The 25,182-nt window shown below is 46.7% G+C and overlaps 1 protein-coding gene across 11 annotated transcripts in view; it reads left to right on the forward strand.

Moving 5' to 3' along the window:
- The first annotated feature begins 21,132 nt into the window (after window positions 1-21,132).
- Window positions 21,133-25,182, forward strand: part of CAMK2D (calcium/calmodulin dependent protein kinase II delta) — a 286,176-nt gene continuing 282,126 nt past the window's right edge. For all 11 annotated transcript variants that reach the window (XM_069743769.1, XM_069743771.1, XM_069743777.1 and 8 more), the window contains exon 1: window positions 21,133-21,724. In XM_069743769.1, the coding sequence (XP_069599870.1) occupies window positions 21,663-21,724 (62 nt within the window). In that variant the 5' untranslated portion in view covers window positions 21,133-21,662. The remainder of the gene's footprint in view (window positions 21,725-25,182) is intronic.

Raw genomic sequence — 25,182 nt, forward strand, 5'->3', positions numbered from 1 at the left:
TCAGCGAGATATTTGTATTGTCCCCTTATATACTTATACATGGTTATTAGATCGCCCCTCAGTCGTCTTTTTTCTAGACTAAATAATCCTAATTTCGCTAATCTATCTGGGTATTGTAGTTCTCCCATCCCCTTTATTAATTTTGTTGCCCTCCTTTGTACTCTCTCTAGTTCCATTATATCCTTCCTGAGCACCGGTGCCCAAAACTGGACACAGTACTCCATGTGCGGTCTAACTAGGGATTTGTACAGAGGCAGTATAATGCTCTCATCATGTGTATCCAGACCTCTTTTAATGCACCCCATGATCCTGTTTGCCTTGGCAGCTGCTGCCTGGCACTGGCTGCTCCAGGTAAGTTTATCATTAACTAGGATCCCCAAGTCCTTCTCCCTGTCAGATTTACCCAGTGGTTTCCCATTCAGTGTGTAATGGTGACATTGATTCCTTCTTCCCATGTGTATAACCTTACATTTATCATTGTTAAACCATTGTAAACAATAGTGGTCTTGCATTTAGTTCATTTAGGAGGCCTTTATGGCACAGCGAATATAAAAAACGTAGTGTAGGACTGCCCCAATATGAGATTGCCGTAAAGAGGCGGGGTGGCTCAAAGAATTGATCAATTGTTTGCTAAATGTCTCATTTTGAAAATACAGTTAGAAATTAATATGTGCATTTGCACTTTATGTATTGCGTCTTAACCTTAGGCTGCGCTGGCTTCTCCCCTTTTTTTGCTCTTAGTACATCTCATCTATATCTAGAGGTAGTGTATGTAATCTGAATCTAGAGGTAACGTATCTCGTGAATCTCACCCGTACCGTCAGTGCATCTCATCTGTATCGAGGGGTAGCGTATCTTGTGAATCTCAGCTGTACGTACCATCAATGCATTTCATCTTTATCTAGAGGTAGCATAGCTCGTGAATCTCAGCCGTACGTACCGTCAGTGCATCTCATCTGTATCTAGAGGTAGTGTATCTCGTGAATCTCAGCCAAACGTACCGTCGGTGCATCTCACCTGTATCTAGAGGTAGTGTATCTCATGAATCTCAGCCGTATATACCGTCAGCGCATCTCATCTGTATCTAGTGGTAGTGTATGTCGTGAATCTCAGCCATAGGAACCCTCAGTGCATCTTATGTGTGTCTAGAGGTAGCGTATCTCGTGAATCTCACCCGTACGTACCATCAGCGCATCTCATCTGTATCTATAGGTAATGTATCTAGTGAATCTCAGCCATACGTACCGTCAGCGCATCTCATCTGTATCTACAGGTAGCGTATCTCGTGAATCTCAGCTGTACGTACCGTCAGAGCATCTCATCTGTATCTAGAGGTAGTGTATCTCGTGAATCTCAGCCAAACGTACCGTCGGTGCATCTCACCTGTATCTAGAGGTAGTGTATCTCATGAATCTCAGCCATACATACCGTCGGTGCATCTCACCTGTATCTAGAGGTAGTGTATCTCGTGAATCTCAGCTGTACGTACCGTCGGTGCACCTCATCTGTATCTAGAGGTAGTGTATCTCATGAATCTCAGCCATACATACCGTCGGTTCATCTCATCTGTATCTAGAGGTAGTGTATCTCGTGAATCTCAGCCAAACGTACCGTCGGTGCATCTCATCTGTATCTAGAGGTACTCTATCTCGTGAATCTCAGCCATACGTACCGTCGGTGCATCTCATCTGTATCTAGAGGTAGTGTATCTTGTAAATCTCAGCCATACGTACCGTCAGCGCATGTAGTGTATCTCGTAAATCTCAGCTATACATACCGTCGGTGCATCTCATCTGTATCTAGAGGTAGTCTTTCTCGTGAATCTCAGCCATACGTACCGTCGGTGCATCTCATCTGTATCTAGAGGTAGTGTATCTCGTGAATCTCAGCCATATGTACCGTCGGTACATCTCATCTGTATCTAGAGGTAGTGTATCTTGTAAATCTCAGCCATACGTACCGTCAGCGCATGTAGTGTATCTTGTAAATCTCAGCTATACATACCGTCGGTGCATCTCATCTGTATCTAGATGTAGTGTATGGCCGCCGTCACACTTGCGAGTTTTACGGACGTAAGAGCGCAGAAAATACGTCCGTAAAACTCGCAAAACAAATGGCACAATTATTCTCTATGCCCCTGCTCCTATCTGCCGTATTTTACTGATCAGTATTATACGGCTTTCTACGGCCATAGAAAATCGCAGCATGCTGCGTTTGTCACCGTATTGCGCAAAAAAAAGCCAATGAAAGTCTATGGAAGCCAGAAAAATACGGATTACACACGGACCAGCAGTGTGACTTGCGAGAAATACGCAGCGGTGTTAGAGAGAAAAGCCGGCAATTCAGTGCGGTGTACAGTAAAATCTCACTGACAGCTTCCAGTAGAATAGGTAGAATAAATGTGTACACATAGAATAGGTATATATATATATATGTATGTCAGTGAGACACATATATGTATATACAGTGGGGCAAAAAAGTATTTAGTCAGTCAGCAATAGTGCAAGTTCCACAACTTAAAAAGATGACAGGTGTCTGTAATTTACATCATAGGTAGACCTCAACTATGGGAGACAAACTGAGAAAAAAAATCCAGAAAATCACATTGTCTGTTTTTTTAACAATTTATTTGCATATTATGGTGGAAAATAAGTATTTGGTCAGAAACAAACAATCAAGATTTCTGGCTCTCACAGACCTGTAACTTCTTCTTTAAGAGTCTCCTCTTTCCTCCACTCATTACCTGTAGTAATGGCACCTGTTTAAACTTGTTATCAGTATAAAAAGACACCTGTGCACACCCTCAAACAGTCTGACTCCTAACTCCACTATGGTGAAGACCAAAGAGCTGTCAAAGGACACCAGAAACAAAATTGTAGCCCTGCACCAGGCTGGGAAGACTGAATCTGCAATAGCCAACCAGCTTGGAGTGAAGAAATCAACAGTGGGAGCAATAATTAGAAAATGGAAGACATACAAGACCACTGATAATCTCCCTCGATCTGGGGCTCCAAGCAAAATCCCACCCCGTGGGGTCAGAATGATCACAAGAACAGTGAGCAAAAATCCCAGAACCACGCGGGGGGACCTAGTGAATGAACTGCAGAGAGCTGGGACCAATGTAACAAGGCCTACCATAAGTAACACACTACGCCACCATGGACTCAGATCCTGCAGTGCCAGACGTGTCCCACTGCTTAAACCAGTACATGTCCGGGCCCATCTGAAGTTTGCTAGAGAGCATTTGGATGATCCAGAGGAGTTTTGGGAGAATGTCCTATGGTCTGATGAAACCAAACTGGAACTGTTTGGTAGAAACACAACTTGTCGTGTTTGGAGGAAAAAGAATACTGAGTTGCATCCATCAAACACCATACCTACTGTAAAGCATGGGGGTGGAAACATCATGCTTTGGGGCTGTTTCTCTGCAAAGGGGCCAGGACGACTGATCCGGGTACATGAAAGAATGAATGGGGCCATGTATCGTGAGATTTTGAGTGCAAACCTCCTTCCATCAGCAAGGGCACTGAAGATGAAACGTGGCTGGGTCTTTCAACATGACAATGATCCAAAGCACACCGCCAGGGCAACGAAGGAGTGGCTTCGTAAGAAGCATTTCAAGGTCCTGGAGTGGCCTAGCCAGTCTTCAGATCTCAACCCTATAGAAAACCTTTGGAGGGAGTTGAAAGTCCGTGTTGCCAAGCGAAAAGCCAAAAACATCACTGCTCTAGAGGAGATCTGCATGGAGGAATGGGCCAACATACCAACAACAGTGTGTGGCAACCTTGTGAAGACTTACAGAAAACGTTTGACCTCTGTCATTGCCAACAAAGGATATATTACAAAGTATTGAGATGAAATTTTGTTTCTGACCAAATACTTATTTTCCACCATAATATACAAATAAATTGTTAAAAAAACAGACAATGTGATTTTCTGGATTTTTTTTCTCAGTTTGTCTCCCATAGTTGAGGTCTACCTATGATGTAAATTACAGACGCCTCTCATCTTTTTAAGTGGTGGAACTTGCACTATTGCTGACTGACTAAATACTTTTTTGCCCCACTGTATATATTAATATTTCATACAGCGCTAGATAGCTTAAAAGCCGGTAATTCAATTGCCGGCATTTGCTATCTCCTTCCTAAAACCCGACATGATTTGAGACATGGTTTACATGCAGTAAACCATCTCATATCACCTTTTTTTTTGCATATTCCACACTACTAATGTTAATAGTGTGTATATGCAAAATTTGGCCGTTCTATCTACTAAATTAAAGGGTTAAATGGCGGAAAAAATTGGCGTGGGCTCCCGCACAATTTTCTCCGCCAGAGTAGTAAAGCCAGTGACTGAGGGCAGATATTAATAGCCTGGAGAGGGTCCATGGTTATTGGCCTTCCCCTGGCTAAAAACATCTGCCCCCAGCCACCCCAGAAAAGGCACATCTGGAAGATGCGCCTATTCTGGCACTTTGCCACTCTCTTCCCATTCCCGTGTAGCGGTGGGATATGGGGTAATGAAGGGTTAATGCCACCTTGCTATTGTAAGGTGACATTAAGCCAAATTACTAATGGAGAGGCGTCAATTATGACACCTATCCATTATTAATCCAATAGTAGTAAAGGGTTAAAAAATTTACAAACACATTATTAAAAATGATTTTAATGAAATAAAAACAAAGGTTGTTGTAATAATTTATTCTACGCTCAATCCAATCACTGAAGACCCTCGATCTGTAACAAAAAAAAAAAAAACAACAATATCCATACCTTCCGAAGATCTGTAACGTCCAACGATGTAAATCCATCTGAAGGGGTTAAAATATTTTGCAGTAAGGAGCTCTGCTAATGCAGCGCTGCTCCTTGCTGCAAAATCCCGGGGAATGAAGGTAAAGTAGGTCAATGACCTATATTTAGCTTCATTTGCGGTGAGGCGCCCTCTGCTGGTTGTTCCTAGATCGTGGGAACTTTCCTAGAAAGCTCCCAGGCTCGAGTTCATATGAGGACAACCAGCAGAGGGCGCCTCACCGCAAATGAAGGCAAATATAGGTCATTGACCTACTTTACCTTCATTCCCCGGGATTTTGCAGCAAGGAGCAGCGCTGCATTAGCAGAGCTCCTTACTGCAAAATATTTTAACCCCTTCAGATGGATTTACATCGTTGGACGTTACAGATCTTCGGAAGGTATGGATATTGTTGTTTTTTTTTTTTTTGTTACAGATCGAGTGTCTTCAGTGATTGGATTGAGCGTAGAATAAATTATTACAACAACCTTTGTTTTTATTTCATTAAAATAATTTTTAATAATGTGTTTGTATATTTTTTAACCCCTTACTACTATTGGATTAATAATGGATAGGTGTCATAATTGACGCCTCTCCATTAGTAATTTGGCTTAATGTCACCTTACAATAGCAAGGTGGCATTAACCCTTCATTACCCCATATCCCACCGCTACACGGGAATGGGAAGAGAGTGGCCAAGTGCCAGAATAGGCGCATCTTACAGATGTGCCTTTTCTGGGGTGGCTGGGGGCAGATGTTTTTAGCCGGGGGAAGGGCAATAACTATGGACCCTCTCCAGGCTATTAATATCTGCCCTCAGTCACTGGCTTTACTACTCTGGCGGAGAAATTTGCGCGGGAGCCCACGCCAATTTTTTCCGCCATTTAATCCTTTAATTTAGTAGATAGAACGGCCAAATTTTGCATATACACACTATTAACTTTAGTAGTGTGGAATATGCAAAAAAAAAAGGTGATATGAGATGGTTTACTGTATGTAAACCAGGTCTCATATCATGTCGGGTTTAGGAAGGAGATAGCAAAAGCCGGTAATTGAATTACCGGCTTTAAAGCTATCTAGCGCTGTATGAAGTAATAATATATATACATATATGTGTCTAATGACATAAATATATATATATATATATATATATATATATACAGTATATATATATATATATAATTTTTTTTTTTTTAACACATGGATCCCTTGTATAGCCGTGTGTTGGTTTTGCAAGCCTGCGAGAAAATCTCGCAGTACGGATGCCATACGGATTACATACGGAGGATGCCATGCGCAAAATAAGCTGACACACCGTGCCTACGGAGGAGCTACGGACCACTATTTTGGGGACTTTTCAGCGTATTACGGCCGTAATATACGGACCGTATTGTCTTACGCCAAGTGTGACGCCGGCCTATCTCGTGAATCTCAGCCGTACGTACCGTCGGTGCATCTCATCTGTATCTAGAGGTAGTCTATCTTGTAAATCTCAGCCGTACGCACCGTCAGTGCATCTTATCTGTATCTATAGGTAGTGTATCTCGTGAATCTCACCCGTACCGTCAGCGCATCTCATCTGTATCTAGAGGTAGTGTATCTCGTAAATCTCAGCCGTACGCACCGTCAGTGCATCTCATCTGTATCTAGAGGTAATGTATCTCGTAAATCTCAGCCATACAGTTAGGGCCAGAAATATTTGGACAGTGACACAAGTTTTGTTATTTTAGCTGTTTACAAAAACATGTTCAGAAATACAATTATATATATAATATGGGCTGAAAGTGCACACTCCCAGCTGCAATATGATAGTTTCCACATCCAAATCGGAGAAAGGGTTTGGGAATCATAGCTCTGTAATGCATAGCGTCCTCTTTTTCAAGGGACCAAAAGTAATTGGACAATGGACTCTAAGGGCTGCAATTAACTCTGAAGGCGTCTCCCTCGTTAACCTGTAATCAATGAAGTAGTTAAAAGGTCAGGGGTGGATTCCAGGTGTGTGGTTTTGCATTTGGAAGCTGTTGCTGTGAGCAGACAACATGCGGTCAAAGGAACTCTCAATTGAGGTGAAGCAGAACATCCTGAGGCTGAAAAAAAAGAAAAAATCCATCAGAGAGATAGCAGACATGCTTGGAGTAGCAAAATCAACAGTTGGGTACATTCTGAGAAAAAAGGAATTGACTGGTGAGCTTGTGAACTCAAAAAGGCCTGGGCGTCCACGGATGACAACAGTGGTGGATGATCGCCGCATACTTAATTTGGTGAAGAAGAACCCGTTCACAACATCAACTGAAGTCCAGAACACTCTCCGTGAAGTAGGTGTATCTGTCTCTAAGTCAACAGTAAAGAGAAAACTCCATGACAGTAAATACAAAGGGTTCACATCTAGATGCAAACCATTCATCAATACCAAAAATAGACAGGCCAGAGTTAAATTTGCAGAAAAACACCTCAAGAAGCCAGCTCAGTTCTGGAAAAGTATTCTATGGACAGATGAGACAAAGATCAACCTGTACCAGAATGATGGGAAGAAAAAAGTTTGGAGAAGAAAGGGAACGGCACATGATCCAAGGCACACCACATCCTCTGTAAAACATGGTGGAGGCAACGTGATGGCATGGGCATGCATGGCTTTCAATGGCACTGGGTCACTTGTGTTTATTGATGACATAAGAGCAGACAAGAGTAGCCGGATGAATTCTGAAGTGTACCGGGATATACTTTCAGCCCAGATTCAGCCAAATGCTGCAAAGTTGATTGGACGGCGCTTCATAGTACAGATGGACAATGACCCCAAGCATACAGCCAAAGCTACCCAGGAGTTCATGAGTGCCAAAAAGTGGAACATTCTGCAATGGCCAAGTCAATCTCCAGATCTAAACCCAATTGAGCATGCATTTCACTTGCTCAAATCCAGACTTAAGACGGAAAGACCCACAAACAAGCAAGACCTGAAGGCTGCGGCTGTAAAGGCCTGGCAAAGCATTAAGAAGGAGGAAACCCAGCGTTTGGTGATGTCCATGGGTTCCAGACTTAAGGCAGTGATTGCCTCCAAAGGATTTGCAACAAAATATTGAAAATAAAAATATTTTGTTTGGGTTATGTTTATTTGTCCAATTACTTTTGACCTCCTAAAATGTGGAGTGTTTGCAAAGAAATGTGTACAATTCCTACATTTTCTATCAGATATTTTTGTTCAACCCTTCAAATTAAACGTTACAATCTGCACTTGAATTCTGTTGTAGAGGTTTCATTTCAAATCCAATGTGGTGGCATGCAGAGCCCAACTCGCGAAAATTGTGTCACTGTCCAAATATTTCTGGCCCTAACTGTACGTACCGTCGGTGCATCTCATCTGTATCTATAGGTAGTGTATCTCGTGAATCTCAGCCGTACATACCTTCGGTGCATCTCATCTGTATCTATAGGTAGCGTATCTCGTGAATCTCAGCCGTACGCACCGTCAGTGCATCTCATCTGTATCTAGAGGTAGTGTATCTCGTAAATCTCAGCCGTACGTACCGTCGGTGTATCTCATCTGTATCTAGAGGTAGTGTATCTCGTGAATCTCAGCCGTACCGTCAGTGCATCTCATCTGTATCTATAGGTAGTGTATCTCGTGAATCTCAGCCGTACCATCAGTGCATCTCATCTGTATCTAGAGGTAATGTATCTCGTGAATCTCAGCTATACGTACCGTCGGTGCATCTCACCTGTATCTAGAGGTAGTGTATCTCGTGAATCTCAGCCGTACGTACCGTCGGTGCATCTCATCTGTATCTAGAGGTAGTGTATCTCGTGAATCTCAGCCGTACGTACCGTCGGTGCATCTCATCTGTATCTATAGGTAGTGTATCTCGTGAATCTCAGCCGTATATACCGTCAGCGCATCTCATCTGTATCTAGAGGTAGTGTATCTCGTGAATCTCAGCCGTACGTACCGTCGGTGCATCTCATCTGTATCTATAGGTAGTGTATCTCGTGAATCTCAGCCGTACCGTCAGTGCATCTCATCTGTATCTAGAGGTAGTGTATCTCATGAATCTCAGCTATACATACCGTCGGTGCATCTCATCTGTATCTAGAGGTAGTGTATCTCGTGAATCTCAGCTATACATACCGTCGGTGCATCTCACCTGTATCTAGAGGTAGTGTATCTCGTGAATCTCAGCCGTACCGTCAGTGCATCTCATCTGTATCTAGAGGTAGTGTATCTCATGAATCTCAGCTATACATACCGTCGGTGCATCTCATCTGTATCTAGAGGTAGTGTATCTCGTGAATCTCAGCTATACATACCGTCGGTGCATCTCATCTGTATCTATAGGTAGTGTATCTCATGAATCTCAGCCGTACCGTCAGTGCATCTCATCTGTATCTAGAGGTAGTGTATCTCATGAATCTCAGCTATACATACCGTCGGTGCATCTCATCTGTATCTAGAGGTAGTGTATCTCGTGAATCTCAGCCGTATATACCGTCGGTGCATCTCACCTGTATCTATAGGTCGTGTATCTCGTGAATCTCAGCTATACGTACCGTCGGTGCATCTCACCTGTATCTAGAGGTAGTGTATCTCGTAAATCTCAGCCATACGTACCGTCAGTGCATCTCATCTGTATCTAGAGGTAGTGTATCTCGTGAATCTCAGCCGTACGTACCATCAGCGCATCTCATCTGTATCTATAGGTAGTGTATCTCGTGAATCTCAGCCGTATATACCGTCGGTGCATCTCACCTGTATCTAGAGGTAGTGTATCTCGTGAATCTCAGCTATACGTACCGTCGGTGCATCTCACCTGTATCTAGAGGTAGTGTATCTCGTGAATCTCAGCCGTACGTATCGTCGGTGCATCTCATCTGTATCTAGAGGTAGTGTATCTCGTGAATCTCAGCCGTACGTATCGTCGGTGCATCTCACCTGTATCTAGAGGTAGTGTATCTCGTGAATCTCAGCTATACGTACCGTCGGTGCATCTCACCTGTATCTAGAGGTAGTGTATCTCGTGAATCTCAGCCGTACGTACCATCAGCGCATCTCATCTGTATCTATAGGTAGTGTATCTCGTGAATCTCAGCCGTATATACCGTCGGTGCATCTCACCTGTATCTAGAGGTAGTGTATCTCGTGAATCTCAGCTATACGTACCGTCGGTGCATCTCACCTGTATCTAGAGGTAGTGTATCTCGTGAATCTCAGCCGTACGTATCGTCGGTGCATCTCATCTGTATCTAGAGGTAGTGTATCTCGTGAATCTCAGCCGTACGTACCGTCGGTGCATCTCATCTGTATCTATAGGTAGTGTATCTCGTGAATCTCAGCCGTATATACCGTCAGCGCATCTCATCTGTATCTAGAGGTAGTGTATCTCGTGAATCTCAGCCGTACGTACCGTCGGTGCATCTCATCTGTATCTATAGGTAGTGTATCTCGTGAATCTCAGCCGTATATACCGTCAGCGCATCTCATCTGTATCTAGAGGTAGTGTATCTCGTGAATCTCAGCCGTACGTACCGTCAGTGCATCTCATCTGTATCTAGAGGTAGTGTATCTCATGAATCTCAGCTATACATACCGTCGGTGCATCTCATCTGTATCTAGAGGTAGTGTATCTCGTGAATCTCAGCTATACATACCGTCGGTGCATCTCATCTGTATCTAGAGGTAGTGTATCTCGTGAATCTCAGCTATACATACCGTCGGTGCATCTCATCTGTATCTATAGGTAGTGTATCTCGTGAATCTCAGCCGTACCGTCAGTGCATCTCATCTGTATCTAGAGGTAGTGTATCTCGTGAATCTCAGCCGTACCATCAGTGCATCTCATCTGTATCTAGAGGTAGTGTATCTCGTGAATCTCAGCCATATGTACCGTCAGTGCATCTCACCTGTATCTAGAGGTAGTGTATCTCGTGAATCTCAGCCGTATATACCGTCGGTGTCTCTCATCTGTATCTAGAGGTAGTGTATCTTGTAAATCTCAGCCATATGTACCGTCAGTGCATCTCACCTGTATCTATAGGTAGTGTATCTCGTGAATCTCAGCCGTACGTACCGTCGGTGCATCTCATCTGTATCTATAGGTCGTGTATCTCGTGAATCTCGGCCATACGTACCGTCGGTGCATCTCATCTGTATCTAGAGGTAGCATATCTCGTGAATCTCAGCCGTACGTACCGTTGGTGCATCTCACCTGTATCTAGAGGTAGTGTATCTTGTGAATCTCAGCCATACGTACCGTCGGTGCATCTCATCTGTATCTATAGGTAGTGTATCTCGTGAATCTCAGCCGTACCATCAGTGCATCTCATCTGTATCTAGAGGTAGTGTATCTTGTAAATCTCAGCCATATGTACCGTCAGTGCATCTCACCTGTATCTATAGGTAGTGTATCTCATGAATCTCAGCCGTACGTACCGTCGGTGCATCTCATCTGTATCTAGAGGTAGTGTATCTTGTGAATCTCAGCCGTACGTACCGTCAGTGCATCTCATCTGTATCTAGAGGTAGTGTATCTCGTGAATCTCAGCCATATGTACCGTCAGTGCATCTCACCTGTATCTAGAGGTAGTGTATCTCGTGAATCTCAGCCGTATATACCATCGGTGTCTCTCATCTGTATCTAGAGGTAGTGTATCTCGTGAATCTCGGCCATACGTACCGTCGGTGCATCTCATCTGTATCTATAGGTCGTGTATCTCGTGAATCTCGGCCATACGTACCGTCGGTGCATCTCATCTGTATCTAGAGGTAGTGTATCTCGTGAATCTCAGCCATACGTACCGTTGGTGCATCTCACCTGTATCTAGAGGTAGTGTATCTCGTGAATCTCAGCCATACGTACCGTCAGTGCATCTCATCTGTATCTAGAGGTAGTGTATCTCGTGAATCTCAGCCGTACCCTCAGTGCATCTCACCTGTATCTAGAGGTAGTGTATCTCGTGAATCTCAGCCGTACGTACCGTCAGTGCATCTCATCTGTATCTATAGGTAGTGTATCTCGTGAATCTCAGCCGTACGTACCGTCGGTGCATCTCATCTGTATCTAGAGGTAGTGTATCTCGTGAATCTCAGCCGTACCGTCAGTGCATCTCATCTGTATCTATAGGTAGTGTATCTCGTGAATCTCAGCCGTACCGTCAGTGCATCTCACCTGTATCTAGAGGTAGTGTATCTCGTGAATCTCAGCCGTGCGTACCGTCGGTGCATCTCATCTGTATCAAGAGGTAGTGTATCTCGTGAATCTCAGCCGTACGTACCGTCAGTGCATCTCATCTGTATCTAGAGGTAGTGTATCTCGTGAATCTCAGCCGTATATACCGTCAGCGCATCTCACCTGTATCTAGAGGTAGTGTATCTCGTGAATCTCAGCCGTACGTACCGTCGGTGCATCTCATCTGTATCTAAAGGTAGTGTATCTCGTGAATCTCAGCTGTACGTACCGTCGGTGCATCTCATCTGTATCTATAGGTAGTGTATCTCGTGAATCTCAGCCGTACGTACCGTCGGTGCATCTCATCTGTATCTATAGGTAGTGTATCTCGTGAATCTCAGCCGTACCGTCAGCGCATCTCACCTGTATCTATCGGTAGTGTATCTCGTGAATCTCAGCCGTACCGTCAGCGCATCTCATCTGTATCTAGAGGTAGTGTATCTCATGAATCTCAGCTGTACGTACCATCGGTGCATCTCATCTGTATCTAGAGGTAGTGTATCTCGTGAATCTCAGCCGTACGTACCATCAGCGCATCTCATCTGTATCTATAGGTAGTGTATCTCGTGAATCTCAGCCGTATATACCGTCGGTGCATCTCACCTGTATCTAGAGGTAGTGTATCTCGTGAATCTCAGCCATACGTACCGTCGGTGCATCTCATCTGTATCTATAGTGTATCTCGTGAATCTCAGCCGTATATACCGTCAGCGCATCTCATCTGTATCTAGAGGTAGTGTATCTCGTGAATCTCAGCCGTACGTACCGTCGGTGCATCTCATCTGTATCTATAGGTAGTGTATCTCGTGAATCTCAGCCGTACCGTCAGTGCATCTCATCTGTATCTAGAGGTAGTGTATCTCATGAATCTCAGCTATACATACCGTCGGTGCATCTCATCTGTATCTAGAGGTAGTGTATCTCGTGAATCTCAGCCGTACCGTCAGTGCATCTCATCTGTATCTATAGGTAGTGTATCTCGTGAATCTCAGCCGTACCGTCAGTGCATCTCATCTGTATCTATAGGTAGTGTATCTCGTGAATCTCAGCCGTACCGTCAGTGCATCTCATCTGTATCTATAGGTAGTGTATCTCGTGAATCTCAGCCGTACCATCAGTGCATCTCATCTGTATCTAGAGGTAGTGTATCTCGTGAATCTCAGCCATATGTACCGTCAGTGCATCTCACCTGTATCTAGAGGTAGTGTATCTTGTAAATCTCAGCCATATGTACCGTCTGTGCATCTCACCTGTATCTATAGGTCGTGTATCTCGTGAATCTCGGCCATACGTACCGTCGGTGCATCTCATCTGTATCTATAGGTAGTGTATCTCGTGAATCTCAGCCGTACGTACCGTCGGTGCATCTCATCTGTATCTAGAGGTAGTGTATCTCGTGAATCTCAGCCGTACGTACCGTCGGTGCATCTCATCTGTATCTATAGGTCGTGTATCTCGTGAATCTCAGCCGTACCATCAGTGCATCTCATCTGTATCTAGAGGTAGTGTATCTCGTGAATCTCAGCCATACGTACCGTCAGTGCATCTCATCTGTATCTATAGGTAGTGTATCTCGTGAATCTCAGCCGTATATACCGTCAGTGCATCTCATCTGTATCTATAGGTAGTGTATCTCGTGAATCTCAGCCGTATATACCGTCGGTGCATCTCATCTGCATCTATAGGTCGTGTATCTCGTGAATCTCGGCCATACGTACCGTCGGTGCATCTCATCTGTATCTAGAGGTAGCATATCTCGTGAATCTCAGCCGTACGTACCGTCGGTGCATCTCATCTGTATCTAGAGGTAGTGTATCTCGTGAATCTCAGCCATACGTACCGTCAGTGCATCTCATCTGTATCTAGAGGTCGTGTATCTCGTGAATCTCAGCCGTACGTACCGTCAATGCATCTCATCTGTATCTAGAGGTCGTGTATCTCGTGAATCTCAGCCGTACGTACCGTCGGTGCATCTCATCTGTATCTAGAGGTAGTGTATCTCGTGAATCTCAGCCGTACGTACCGTCGGTGCATCTCATCTGTATCTATAGGTCGTGTATCTCGTGAATCTCGGCCATACGTACCGTCGGTGCATCTCATCTGTATCTATAGGTAGCATATCTCGTGAATCTCAGCCGTACGTACCGTTGGTGCATCTCACCTGTATCTAGAGGTAGTGTATCTTGTGAATCTCAGCCATACGTACCGTCGGTGCATCTCATCTGTATCTATAGGTAGTGTATCTCGTGAATCTCAGCTGTACCATCAGTGCATCTCATCTGTATCTAGAGGTAGTGTATCTCGTGAATCTCAGCCATACGTACCGTCAGTGCATCTCATCTGTATCTATAGGTAGTGTATCTCGTGAATCTCAGCCGTATATACCGTCAGTGCATCTCATCTGTATCTATAGGTAGTGTATCTCGTGAATCTCAGCCGTATATACCGTCGGTGCATCTCATCTGCATCTATAGGTCGTGTATCTCGTGAATCTCGGCCATACGTACCGTCGGTGCATCTCATCTGTATCTAGAGGTAGCATATCTCGTGAATCTCAGCCGTACGTACCGTCGGTGCATCTCATCTGTATCTAGAGGTAGTGTATCTCGTGAATCTCAGCCATACGTACCGTCAGTGCATCTCATCTGTATCTAGAGGTCGTGTATCTCGTGAATCTCAGCCGTACGTACCGTCAATGCATCTCATCTGTATCTAGAGGTCGTGTATCTCGTGAATCTCAGCCGTACGTACCGTCAGCGCATCTCATCTGTATCTAGAGGTCGTGTATCTCGTGAATCTCAGCCGTACGTACCGTCGGTGCATCTCATCTGTATCTAGAGGTCGTGTATCTCGTGAATCTCAGCCATACGTACCGTCGGTGCATCTCATCTGTATCTAGAGGTAGTGTATCTCATGAATCTCAGCTATACATACCGTCGGTGCATCTCATCTGTATCTAGAGGTAGTGTATCTCGTGAATCTCAGCCGTACCGTCAGTGCATCTCATCTGTATCTATAGGTAGTGTATCTCGTGAATCTCAGCCGTACCGTCAGTGCATCTCATCTGTATCTATAGGTAGTGTATCTCGTGAATCTCAGCCGTACCATCAGTGCATCTCATCTGTATCTAGAGGTAGTGTATCTCGTGAATCTCAGCCATATGTACCGTCAGTGCATCTCACCTGTATCTAGAGGTAGTGTATCTTGTAAATCTCAGCCATATGTACCGTCAGTGCATCTCACCTGTATCTATAGGTCGTGTATCTCGTGAATCTCGGCCATACGTACCGTCGGTGCATCTCATCTGTATCTATAGGTAGTGTATCTCGTGAATCTCAGCCGTACGTACCGTCGGTGCATCTCATCTGTATCTAGAGGTAGTGTATCTCGTGAATCTCAGCCGTACGTACCGTCGGTGCATCTCATCTGTATCTATAGGTAGTGTATCTCGTGAATCTCAGCCGTACCATCAGTGCATCTCATCTGTATCTAGAGGTAGTGTATCTCGTGAATCTCAGCCGTACGTTCCATCGGTGCATCTCATCTGTATCTATAGGTAGTGTATCTCGTGAATCTCAGCCGTACGTACCGTTGGTGCATCTCACCTGTATCTAGAGGTAGTGTATCTTGTGAATCTCAGCCATACGTACCGTCGGTGCATCTCATCTGTATCTATAGGTAGTGTATCTCGTGAATCTCAGCCGTACCATCAGTGCATCTCATCTGTATCTAGAGGTAGTGTATCTCGTGAATCTCAGCCATACGTACCGTCAGTGCATCTCATCTGTATCTATAGGTAGCATATCTCGTGAATCTCAGCCGTACGTACCGTTGGTGCATCTTACCTGTATCTAGAGGTAGTGTATCTTGTGAATCTCAGCCATACGTACCGTCGGTGCATCTCATCTGTATCTATAGGTAGTGTATCTCGTGAATCTCAGCCGTACCATCAGTGCATCTCATCTGTATCTAGAGGTAGTGTATCTCGTGAATCTCAGCCATACGTACCGTCAGTGCATCTCATCTGTATCTATAGGTAGTGTATCTCGTGAATCTCAGCCGTATATACCGTCAGTGCATCTCATCTGTATCTATAGGTAGTGTATCTCGTGAATCTCAGCCGTATATACCGTCGGTGCATCTCATCTGCATCTATAGGTCGTGTATCTCGTGAATCTCGGCCATACGTACCGTCGGTGCATCTCATCTGTATCTAGAGGTAGCATATCTCGTGAATCTCAGCCGTACGTACCGTCGGTGCATCTCATCTGTATCTAGAGGTAGTGTATCTCGTGAATCTCAGCCATGCGTACCGTCAGTGCATCTCATCTGTATCTACAGGTCGTGTTTCTCGTGAATCTCAGCCGTACGTACCGTCAATGCATCTCATCTGTATCTAGAGGTCGTGTATCTCGTGAATCTCAGCCGTACGTACCGTCAGCGCATCTCATCTGTATCTAGAGGTCGTGTATCTCGTGAATCTCAGCCGTACGTACCGTCGGTGCATCTCATCTGTATCTAGAGGTCGTGTATCTCGTGAATCTCAGCCGTACGTACCGTCGGTGCATCTCATCTGTATCTAGAGGTCGTGTATCTCGTGAATCTCAGCCATACGTACCGTCGGTGCATCTCATCTGTATCTAGAGGTAGTGTATCTCGTGAATCTCAGCCATACGTACCGTCGGTGCATCTCATCTGTATCTAGAGGTAGTGTATCTCGTGAATCTCAGCCATACGTACCGTCGGTGCATCTCATCTGTATCTAGAGGTAGTGTATCTCGTGAATCTCAGCCATACGTACCGTCGGTGCATCTCATCTGTATCTAGAGGTCGTGTATCTCGTGAATCTCAGCCGTACGTACCGTCGGTGCATCTCATCTGTATCTATAGGTCGTGTATCTCGTGAATCTCGGCCATACGTACCGTCGGTGCATCTCATCTGTATCTAGAGGTAGCATATCTCGTGAATCTCAGCCGTACGTACCGTCGGTGCATCTCATCTGTATCTAGAGGTAGTGTATCTCGTGAATCTCAGCCATACGTACCGTCAGTGCATCTCATCTGTATCTACAGGTCGTGTATCTCGTGAATCTCAGCCGTACGTACCGTCAATGCATCTCATCTGTATCTAGAGGTCGTGTATTTCGTGAATCTCAGCCGTACGTACCGTCAGCGCATCTCATCTGTATCTAGAGGTCGTGTATCTCGTGAATCTCAGCCGTACGTACCGTCGGTGCATCTCATCTGTATCTAGAGGTAGTGTATCTCATGAATCTCAGCCATACGTACCGTCGGTGCATCTCATCTGTATCTAGAGGTCGTGTATCTCGTGAATCTCAGCCGTACGTACCGTCGGTGCATCTCATCTGTATCTAGAGGTCGTGTATCTCGTGAATCTCAGCCATACGTACCGTCGGTGCATCTCATCTGTATCTAGAGGTAGTGTATCTCATGAATCTCAGCCATACGTACCGTCGGTGTATCTCATCTGTATCTATAGGTAGTGTATCTCGTGAATCTCAGCCGTACCGTCAGTGCATCTCATCTGTATCTAGAGGTAGTGTATCTCGTGAATCTCAGCCATACGTACCGTCGGTGCATCTCTTCTGTATCTAGAGGTCGTGTATCTCGTGAATCTCAGCCATACATACCGTCGGTGCATCTCATCTGTATCTAGAGGTCGTGTATCTCGTGAATCTCAGCCATACGTACCGTCGGTGCATCTCATCTGTATCTAGAGGTCGTGTATCTCATGAATCTCAGCCGTACGTACCGTCGGTGCATCTCATCTGTATCTAGAGGTAGCATATCTCGTGAATCTTAGCCATACGTACCGTCGGTGCTTCTCATCTGTATCTAGAGGTAGTGTATCTCATGAATCTCAGCCATACGTACCGTCGGTGCATCTCATCTGTATCTAGAGGTCGTGTATCTCGTGAATCTCTGCCATACGTACCGTCGGTGCATCTCATCTGTATCTATAGGTAGTGTATCTCATGAATCTCAGCCATACGTACCGTCTGTGCTTCTCATCTGTATCTAGAGGTAGTGTATCTCATGAATCTCAGCCATACGTACCGTCGGTGCATCTCATCTGTATCTAGAGGTAGTGTATCTCGTGAATCTCAGCCATACGTACCGTCGGTGCATCTCATCTGTATCTAGAGGTAGTGTATCTCGTGAATCTCAGCCATACGTACCGTCGGTGCATCTCATCTGTATCTAGAGGTAGTGTATCTCGTGAATCTCAGCCGTACGTACCGTCGGTGCATCTCATCTGTATCTAGAGGTAGTGTATCTCGTGAATCTCAGCCATACGTACCGTCGGTGCATCTCATCTGTATCTATAGGTAGTGTATCTCGTGAATCTCAGCCATACGTACCGTCGGTGCATCTCATCTGTATCTAGAGGTAGTGTATCTCATGAATCTCAGCCATACGTACCGTCGGTGCATCTCATCTGTATCTAGAGGTAGTGTATCTCGTGAATCTCAGCCATACGTACCGTCGGTGCATCTCATCTGTATCTATAGGTAGTGTATCTCGTGAATCTCAGCCATACGTACCGTCGGTGCATCTCATCTGTATCTAGAGGTAGTGTATCTCATGAATCTCAGCCATACGTACCGTTGGTGCATCTCATCTGTATCTAGAGGTAGTGTATCTCGTGAATCTCAGCCATACGTACCGTCGGTGCATCTCATCTGTATCTATAGGTAGTGTATCTCGTGAATCTCAGCCATACATACCGTCGGCGCATCTCATCTGTATCTAGAGGTAGTGTATCTCGTGAATCTCAGCCATACGTACCGTCGGTGCATCTCATCTGTATCTAGAGGTAGTGTATCTCGTGAATCTCAGCCATACGTACCGTCGGTGCATCTCATCTGTATCTAGAGGTAGTGTATCTCGTGAATCTCAGCCATACGTACCGTCGGTGCATCTCATCTGTATCTAGAGGTAGTGTATCTCATGAATCTCAGCCATACGTACCGTCGGTGCATCTCATCTGTATCTAGAGGTAGTGTATCTCATGAATCTCAGCCATACGTACCGTCGGTGCATCTCATCTGTATCTAGAGGTAGTGTATCTCATGAATCTCAGCCATACGTACCGTCGGTGCATCTCATCTGTATCTAGAGGTAGTGTATCTCATGAATCTCAGCCATACGTACCGTCGGTGCATCTCATCTGTATCTAGAGGTCGTGTATCTCGTGAATCTCAGCCGTACGTACCGTCGGTGCATCTCATCTGTATCTAGAGGTCGTGTATCTCGTGAATCTCAGCCATACGTACCGTCGGTGCATCTCATCTGTATCTAGAGGTAGTGTATCTCGTGAATCTCAGCCATACGTACCGTCGGTGCATCTCATCTGTATCTAGAGGTAGTGTATCTCGTGAATCTCAGCCATACGTACCGTCGGTGCATCTCATCTGTATCTAGAGGTAGTGTATCTCGTGAATCTCAGCCATACGTACCGTTGGTGCATCTCATCTGTATCTAGAGGTAGTGTATCTCGTGAATCTCAGCCATACGTACCGTCGGTGCATCTCATCTGTATCTATAGGTAGTGTATCTCGTGAATCTCAGCCATACATACCGTCGGTGCATCTCATCTGTATCTAGAGGTAGTGTATCTCGTGAATCTCAGCCATACGTACCGTCGGTGCATCTCATCTGTATCTAGAGGTAGTGTATCTCGTGAATCTCAGCCATACGTACCGTCGGTGCATCTCATCTGTATCTAGAGGTAGTGTATCTCGTGAATCTCAGCCATACGTACCGTCGGTGCATCTCATCTGTATCTAGAGGTAGTGTATCTCATGAATCTCAGCCATACGTACCGTCGGTGCATCTCATCTGTATCTAGAGGTAGTGTATCTCATGAATCTCAGCCATACGTACCGTCGGTGCATCTCATCTGTATCTAGAGGTAGTGTATCTCATGAATCTCAGCCATACGTACCGTCGGTGCATCTCATCTGTATCTAGAGGTAGTGTATCTCATGAATCTCAGCCATACGTACCGTCGGTGCATCTCATCTGTATCTAGAGGTCGTGTATCTCGTGAATCTCAGCCGTACGTACCGTCGGTGCATCTCATCTGTATCTAGAGGTCGTGTATCTCGTGAATCTCAGCCATACGTACCGTCGGTGCATCTCATCTGTATCTAGAGGTAGTGTATCTCATGAATCTCAGCCATACGTACCGTCGGTGTATCTCATCTGTATCTATAGGTAGTGTATCTCGTGAATCTCAGCCGTACCGTCAGTGCATCTCATCTGTATCTAGAGGTAGTGTATCTCGTGAATCTCAGCCATACGTACCGTCGGTGCATCTCTTCTGTATCTAGAGGTCGTGTATCTCGTGAATCTCAGCCATACGTACCGTCGGTGCATCTCATCTGTATCTAGAGGTCGTGTATCTCATGAATCTCAGCCATACGTACCGTCGGTGCATCTCATCTGTATCTAGAGGTCGTGTATCTCGTGAATCTCAGCCATACGTACCGTCGGTGCATCTCATCTGTATCTAGAGGTCGTGTATCTCGTGAATCTCAGCCATACGTACCGTCGGTGCATCTCATCTGTATCTAGAGGTCGTGTATCTCATGAATCTCAGCCATACGTACCGTCGGTGCATCTCATCTGTATCTAGAGGTCGTGTATCTCGTGAATCTCAGCCATACGTACCGTCGGTGCATCTCATCTGTATCTAGAGGTCGTGTATCTCATGAATCTCAGCCGTACGTACCGTCGGTGCATCTCATCTGTTTGTCCCTGTATAGCGCTGTATATAAAGTATCCGCTGAGGGGCCGAGCGCACCTGACCGGTAGTGAGGACAGCGGTTCAGTGAGGATTTCATTAATATTACAGATATTCAGAAAATCAGGATCCAAAATGACTTCAAACAAAAGCTTAGTCCTGGACGCTGTGACAAGCGTGCTGACATATAAGCACATTTTTACTCATGATCTCCAACTAATGAGTGTATGAGTGTCCGTGCTCCTCAGCATGATCAGAAGAGTCCTGAAACTAGTGAGCAGATCAGCCATTGGAGTTCTCCCATCCCCCTATGCCGGCATGTGCTGCTGTTTGGCCACTGGAGGGCGCTGTCATCCTCTCAGAGCTGGGCTGGGAGGCTCAGAAGACGGAGCACATCTAACCTACATAACCCTGAGACGTTCTTCCTGGGTCCTCATTAGTAGCAGCAGGGCGGTAGGCGCAGGTAGCTGGCGGGGGATGATCTGCGTCTCCTGTGAGCCCCCAGGCTTGCCCATCTCTGGTGGGAGTTGGTTGCCCTGGCTACTTGCCCCAGCAGCTGTGTTTGGTGTCAGGAGCTCCTGCCGTTATTGATGTGTCTCCCAAACACAAGTGACGCTAAGGAGAGGTGACTCTTCCTCCATTGTACGGGTGCTAAGGAGCGGAGGGCGGTGACCGTGCTGCGAGGCCAGAGGTGGAGAGGTGGCGGCGGAGAGGGGGTCCAGGAGGAGAACGGTCCTGGTGTCCGCGGGGGTCCGGGCAGGTTCCGAGCGGTCCTGCGCTCTCGTCCCTTCCGCCGTTTCTCGTGTGTGTTTGTGCGCTGCTGCGCGTCTCCCAGCACCCCGACCCTGCACCACCCGAGGAGGAAACCGGGGGGACGAGGCGGCGGCGGTATGGCTGCAACCACCTGCACCAGGTTCACTGACGAGTACCAACTCTTCGAGGAGCTCGGGAAGTAAGTGCCTCTGACTTCACCTTACTGTGCACCTGTGTGTACTGTGCATGGGCAGATGGTGTATCTCATCTGTGGTACCAGAACTGTATCTCATCTGTAAAGGCATCCACACACTTGTATACCATTACTGGATATCTGCGGACTCCTCATTCCCAGTCATTCTGTGTGTGCATCCTTACAAAGCTATAGATACACTGTATCTCCCCTGCATACATACAGTCTCATGTATACATTGTTCTATACTGTGTCCTTTCCACTATATTATGTTCTCGTGTCACATACTTGTACATGACATGCCCGTGTCTCCCCCGTACATGACATGCCCGTGTCTCCCCCGTACATGACATGCCCGTGTCTCCCCCGTACATGACATGCCCGTGTCTCCCCCGTACATGACATGCCCGTGTCTCCCCCGTACATGACATGCCCGTGTCTCCCCCGTACATGACATGCCCGTGTCTCCCCCGTACATGACATGCCCGTGTCTCCCCCGTACATGACATGCCCGTGTCTCCCCCGTACATGACATGCCCGTGTCTCCCCCGTACATGACATGCCCGTGTCTCCCCCGTACATGACATGCCCGTGTCTCCCCCGTACATGACATGCCCGTGTCTCCCCCGTACATGACATGCCCGTGTCTCCCCCGTACATGACATGCCCGTGTCTCCCCCGTACATGACATGCCCGTGTCTCCCCCGTACATGACATGCCCGTGTCTCCCCCGTACATGACATGCCCGTGTCTCCCCCGTACATGACATGCCCGTGTCTCCCCCGTACATGACATGCCCGTGTCTCCCCCGTACATGACATGCCCGTGTCTCCCCCGTACATGACATGCCCGTGTCTCCCCCGTACATGACATGCCCGTGTCTCCCCCGTACATGACATGCCCGTGTCTCCCCCGTACATGACATGCCCGTGTCTCCCCCGTACATGACATGCCCGTGTCTCCCCCGTACATGACATGCCCGTGTCTCCCCCGTACATGACATGCCCGTGTCTCCCCCGTACATGACATGCCCGTGTCTCCCCCGTACATGACATGCCCGTGTCTCCCCCGTACATGACATGCCCGTGTCTCCCCCGTACATGACATGCCCGTGTCTCCCCCGTACATGACATGCCCGTGTCTCCCCCGTACATGACACGCCCGTGTCTCCCCCGTACATGACACGCCCGTGTCTCCCCCGTACATGACACGCCCGTGTCTCCCCCGTACATGACACGCCCGTGTCTCCCCCGTACATGACACGCCCGTGTCTCCCCCGTACATGACACGCCCGTGTCTCCCCCGTACATGACACGCCCGTGTCTCCCCCGTACATGACACGCCCGTGTCTCCCCCGTACATGACACGCCCGTGTCTCCCCCGTACATGACACGCCCGTGTCTCCCCCGTACATGACACGCCCGTGTCTCCCCCGTACATGACACGCCCGTGTCTCCCCCGTACATGACACGCCCGTGTCTCCCCCGTACATGACACGCCCGTGTCTCCCCCGTACATGACATGCCCGTGTCTCCCCCGTACATGACATGCCCGTGTCTCCCCCGTACATGACATGCCCGTGTCTCCCCCGTACATGACATGCCCGTGTCTCCCCCGTACATGACATGCCCGTGTCTCCCCCGTACATGACATGCCCGTGTCTCCCCCGTACATGACATGCCCGTGTCTCCCCCGTACATGACATGCCCGTGTCTCCCCTGTACATGACACTAACACGCAGGTCTCCATGTACAAAGCTCCTGTGCCTTCTATCTCTGAGAATCCAGCTGATAACAGTGGAGAATAGCCCATCCTGCTATGTAACAGAGGTGATCCATGCGTCACACCCCTTAATGGGGGGCTGTCAGTATATGTAACCTTGGTAGAGACAGGATCCATGTACTGAGAGGAGACGAGCTGCCGCTCATGACGACTATCCATTAAATGGGGAAAACCCAGTCAGGATGTGGGATTCTGTACAATGCTGATGCTACGCGGCCCCCACACTGGCCTCCGGCTCTCTTCACACTGCTGTCATGTCTTCTGCTCCTCCAGGGTCTCTGTCTATTGGAATCTGATGGAGCCATAGTATTCTTTCCTGAATGTACCCTGATAAAACCCATACAAATGGAAGGAGAGCTAGAGTCCCTACTGTTATGAGGACCCTCTGGCAATTAGTGTGATGCCTCCGTATGGCACTATATCCTCACACGGATCAATGCTTTTGGTGAGAATACCTCTGCAGTACAGCATGCAGTGACACATGCCACATGTGTGTTAGGCTACGTTCACATTAGCGTTGTGCGCCGCTGTGTCGGCAGCGCAAAACACAACGCACGCAAAACCGCACCAAAACGCACGCAAAAACGCGTTTTGCAACGCATGCGTCGTTTTTTGCCGAAATTTGGACGCAAGAAAAATGCAACTTGTTGCGTTTTCTTGGTCCGACGCTTGCGGCAAAAAAGACGCATGCGTCGCACAACGCAACAAACAAAAACGCATGCGTCCCCCATGTTAAATATAGGGGCCATTGACGCATGCGTCGCCGCTGCGTCGCCCGACGCAAACCCGACGCAAACTAGCATAACGCTAGTGTGAACGTAGCCAAACTGAAACATTAGATATGATCTCCTAGTGGGGTCTTTTCTAAGCACTTTTTACAGGGTTTTTTTTAAAGAGGATTTTGGAGTGATCCTGCTCTAAAAAAAACCTCCTTAGTCTGCGTTCAAATCGAATATTCTAAGGGTATGTGTCCACGTTCAGGATTTGGTCAGTATTTTATGCAGGTAAAATCCTGACCAAATCTGCACCTGAGGTCACTGGCAGGTCACCTGCGCTGTCCTTGCGTTGTTTCTGCAATGTAAGGACATGCTGCGTTCTTAGAAGACGCGCCGCATGTCCGTTTCCACTGGTATGCCGCATGCGTCTTTTACTGCATAGTGGAGACTGGATTTCATGAAATCCCCTCCACTATGCTATAACATCTGGACGCTGCGTGTTTGACGCTGCGGCTCTACGCAGCGTCAAACATGCAGCGTTTCCTGAACGTGGAAACATACCCTTAGGATACGTTCACATTACTTCTTTTGTAGGCCGTCGAATCCGACGAGTTTTTCAAGATGAAGATGCTTCAGAAACCATCATTTCAGTAGCATAGCCAGCCCCCTTCACACAGCCTGGGGCCTCATTCAGACACTTGATTTTCTCCTACGAGTGCTATCTGGGGTTTTCACGGTTACCACTCATACCTTTGATGTTCTTTGAGGTCGTGCACATGTCCAATTTTTTTTCTTTGGGCCGAGTAGGCCATGGAAAATATCAGAGATATTTTCAATTTTGATTCGAGCATTGGATCAAACTCTGCAATTCAAGTCTATGGATCCATGAAATAAATGGGACTGCACTCAGATGACTTGTGAATGCGTTATGATTTTCTTTCACTGTCAGAATGGAGAAAGTGGAGA

Source organism: Ranitomeya imitator, chromosome 1, assembly GCF_032444005.1.
Source record: "Ranitomeya imitator isolate aRanImi1 chromosome 1, aRanImi1.pri, whole genome shotgun sequence".
NCBI lineage: Eukaryota > Metazoa > Chordata > Amphibia > Anura > Dendrobatidae > Ranitomeya > Ranitomeya imitator.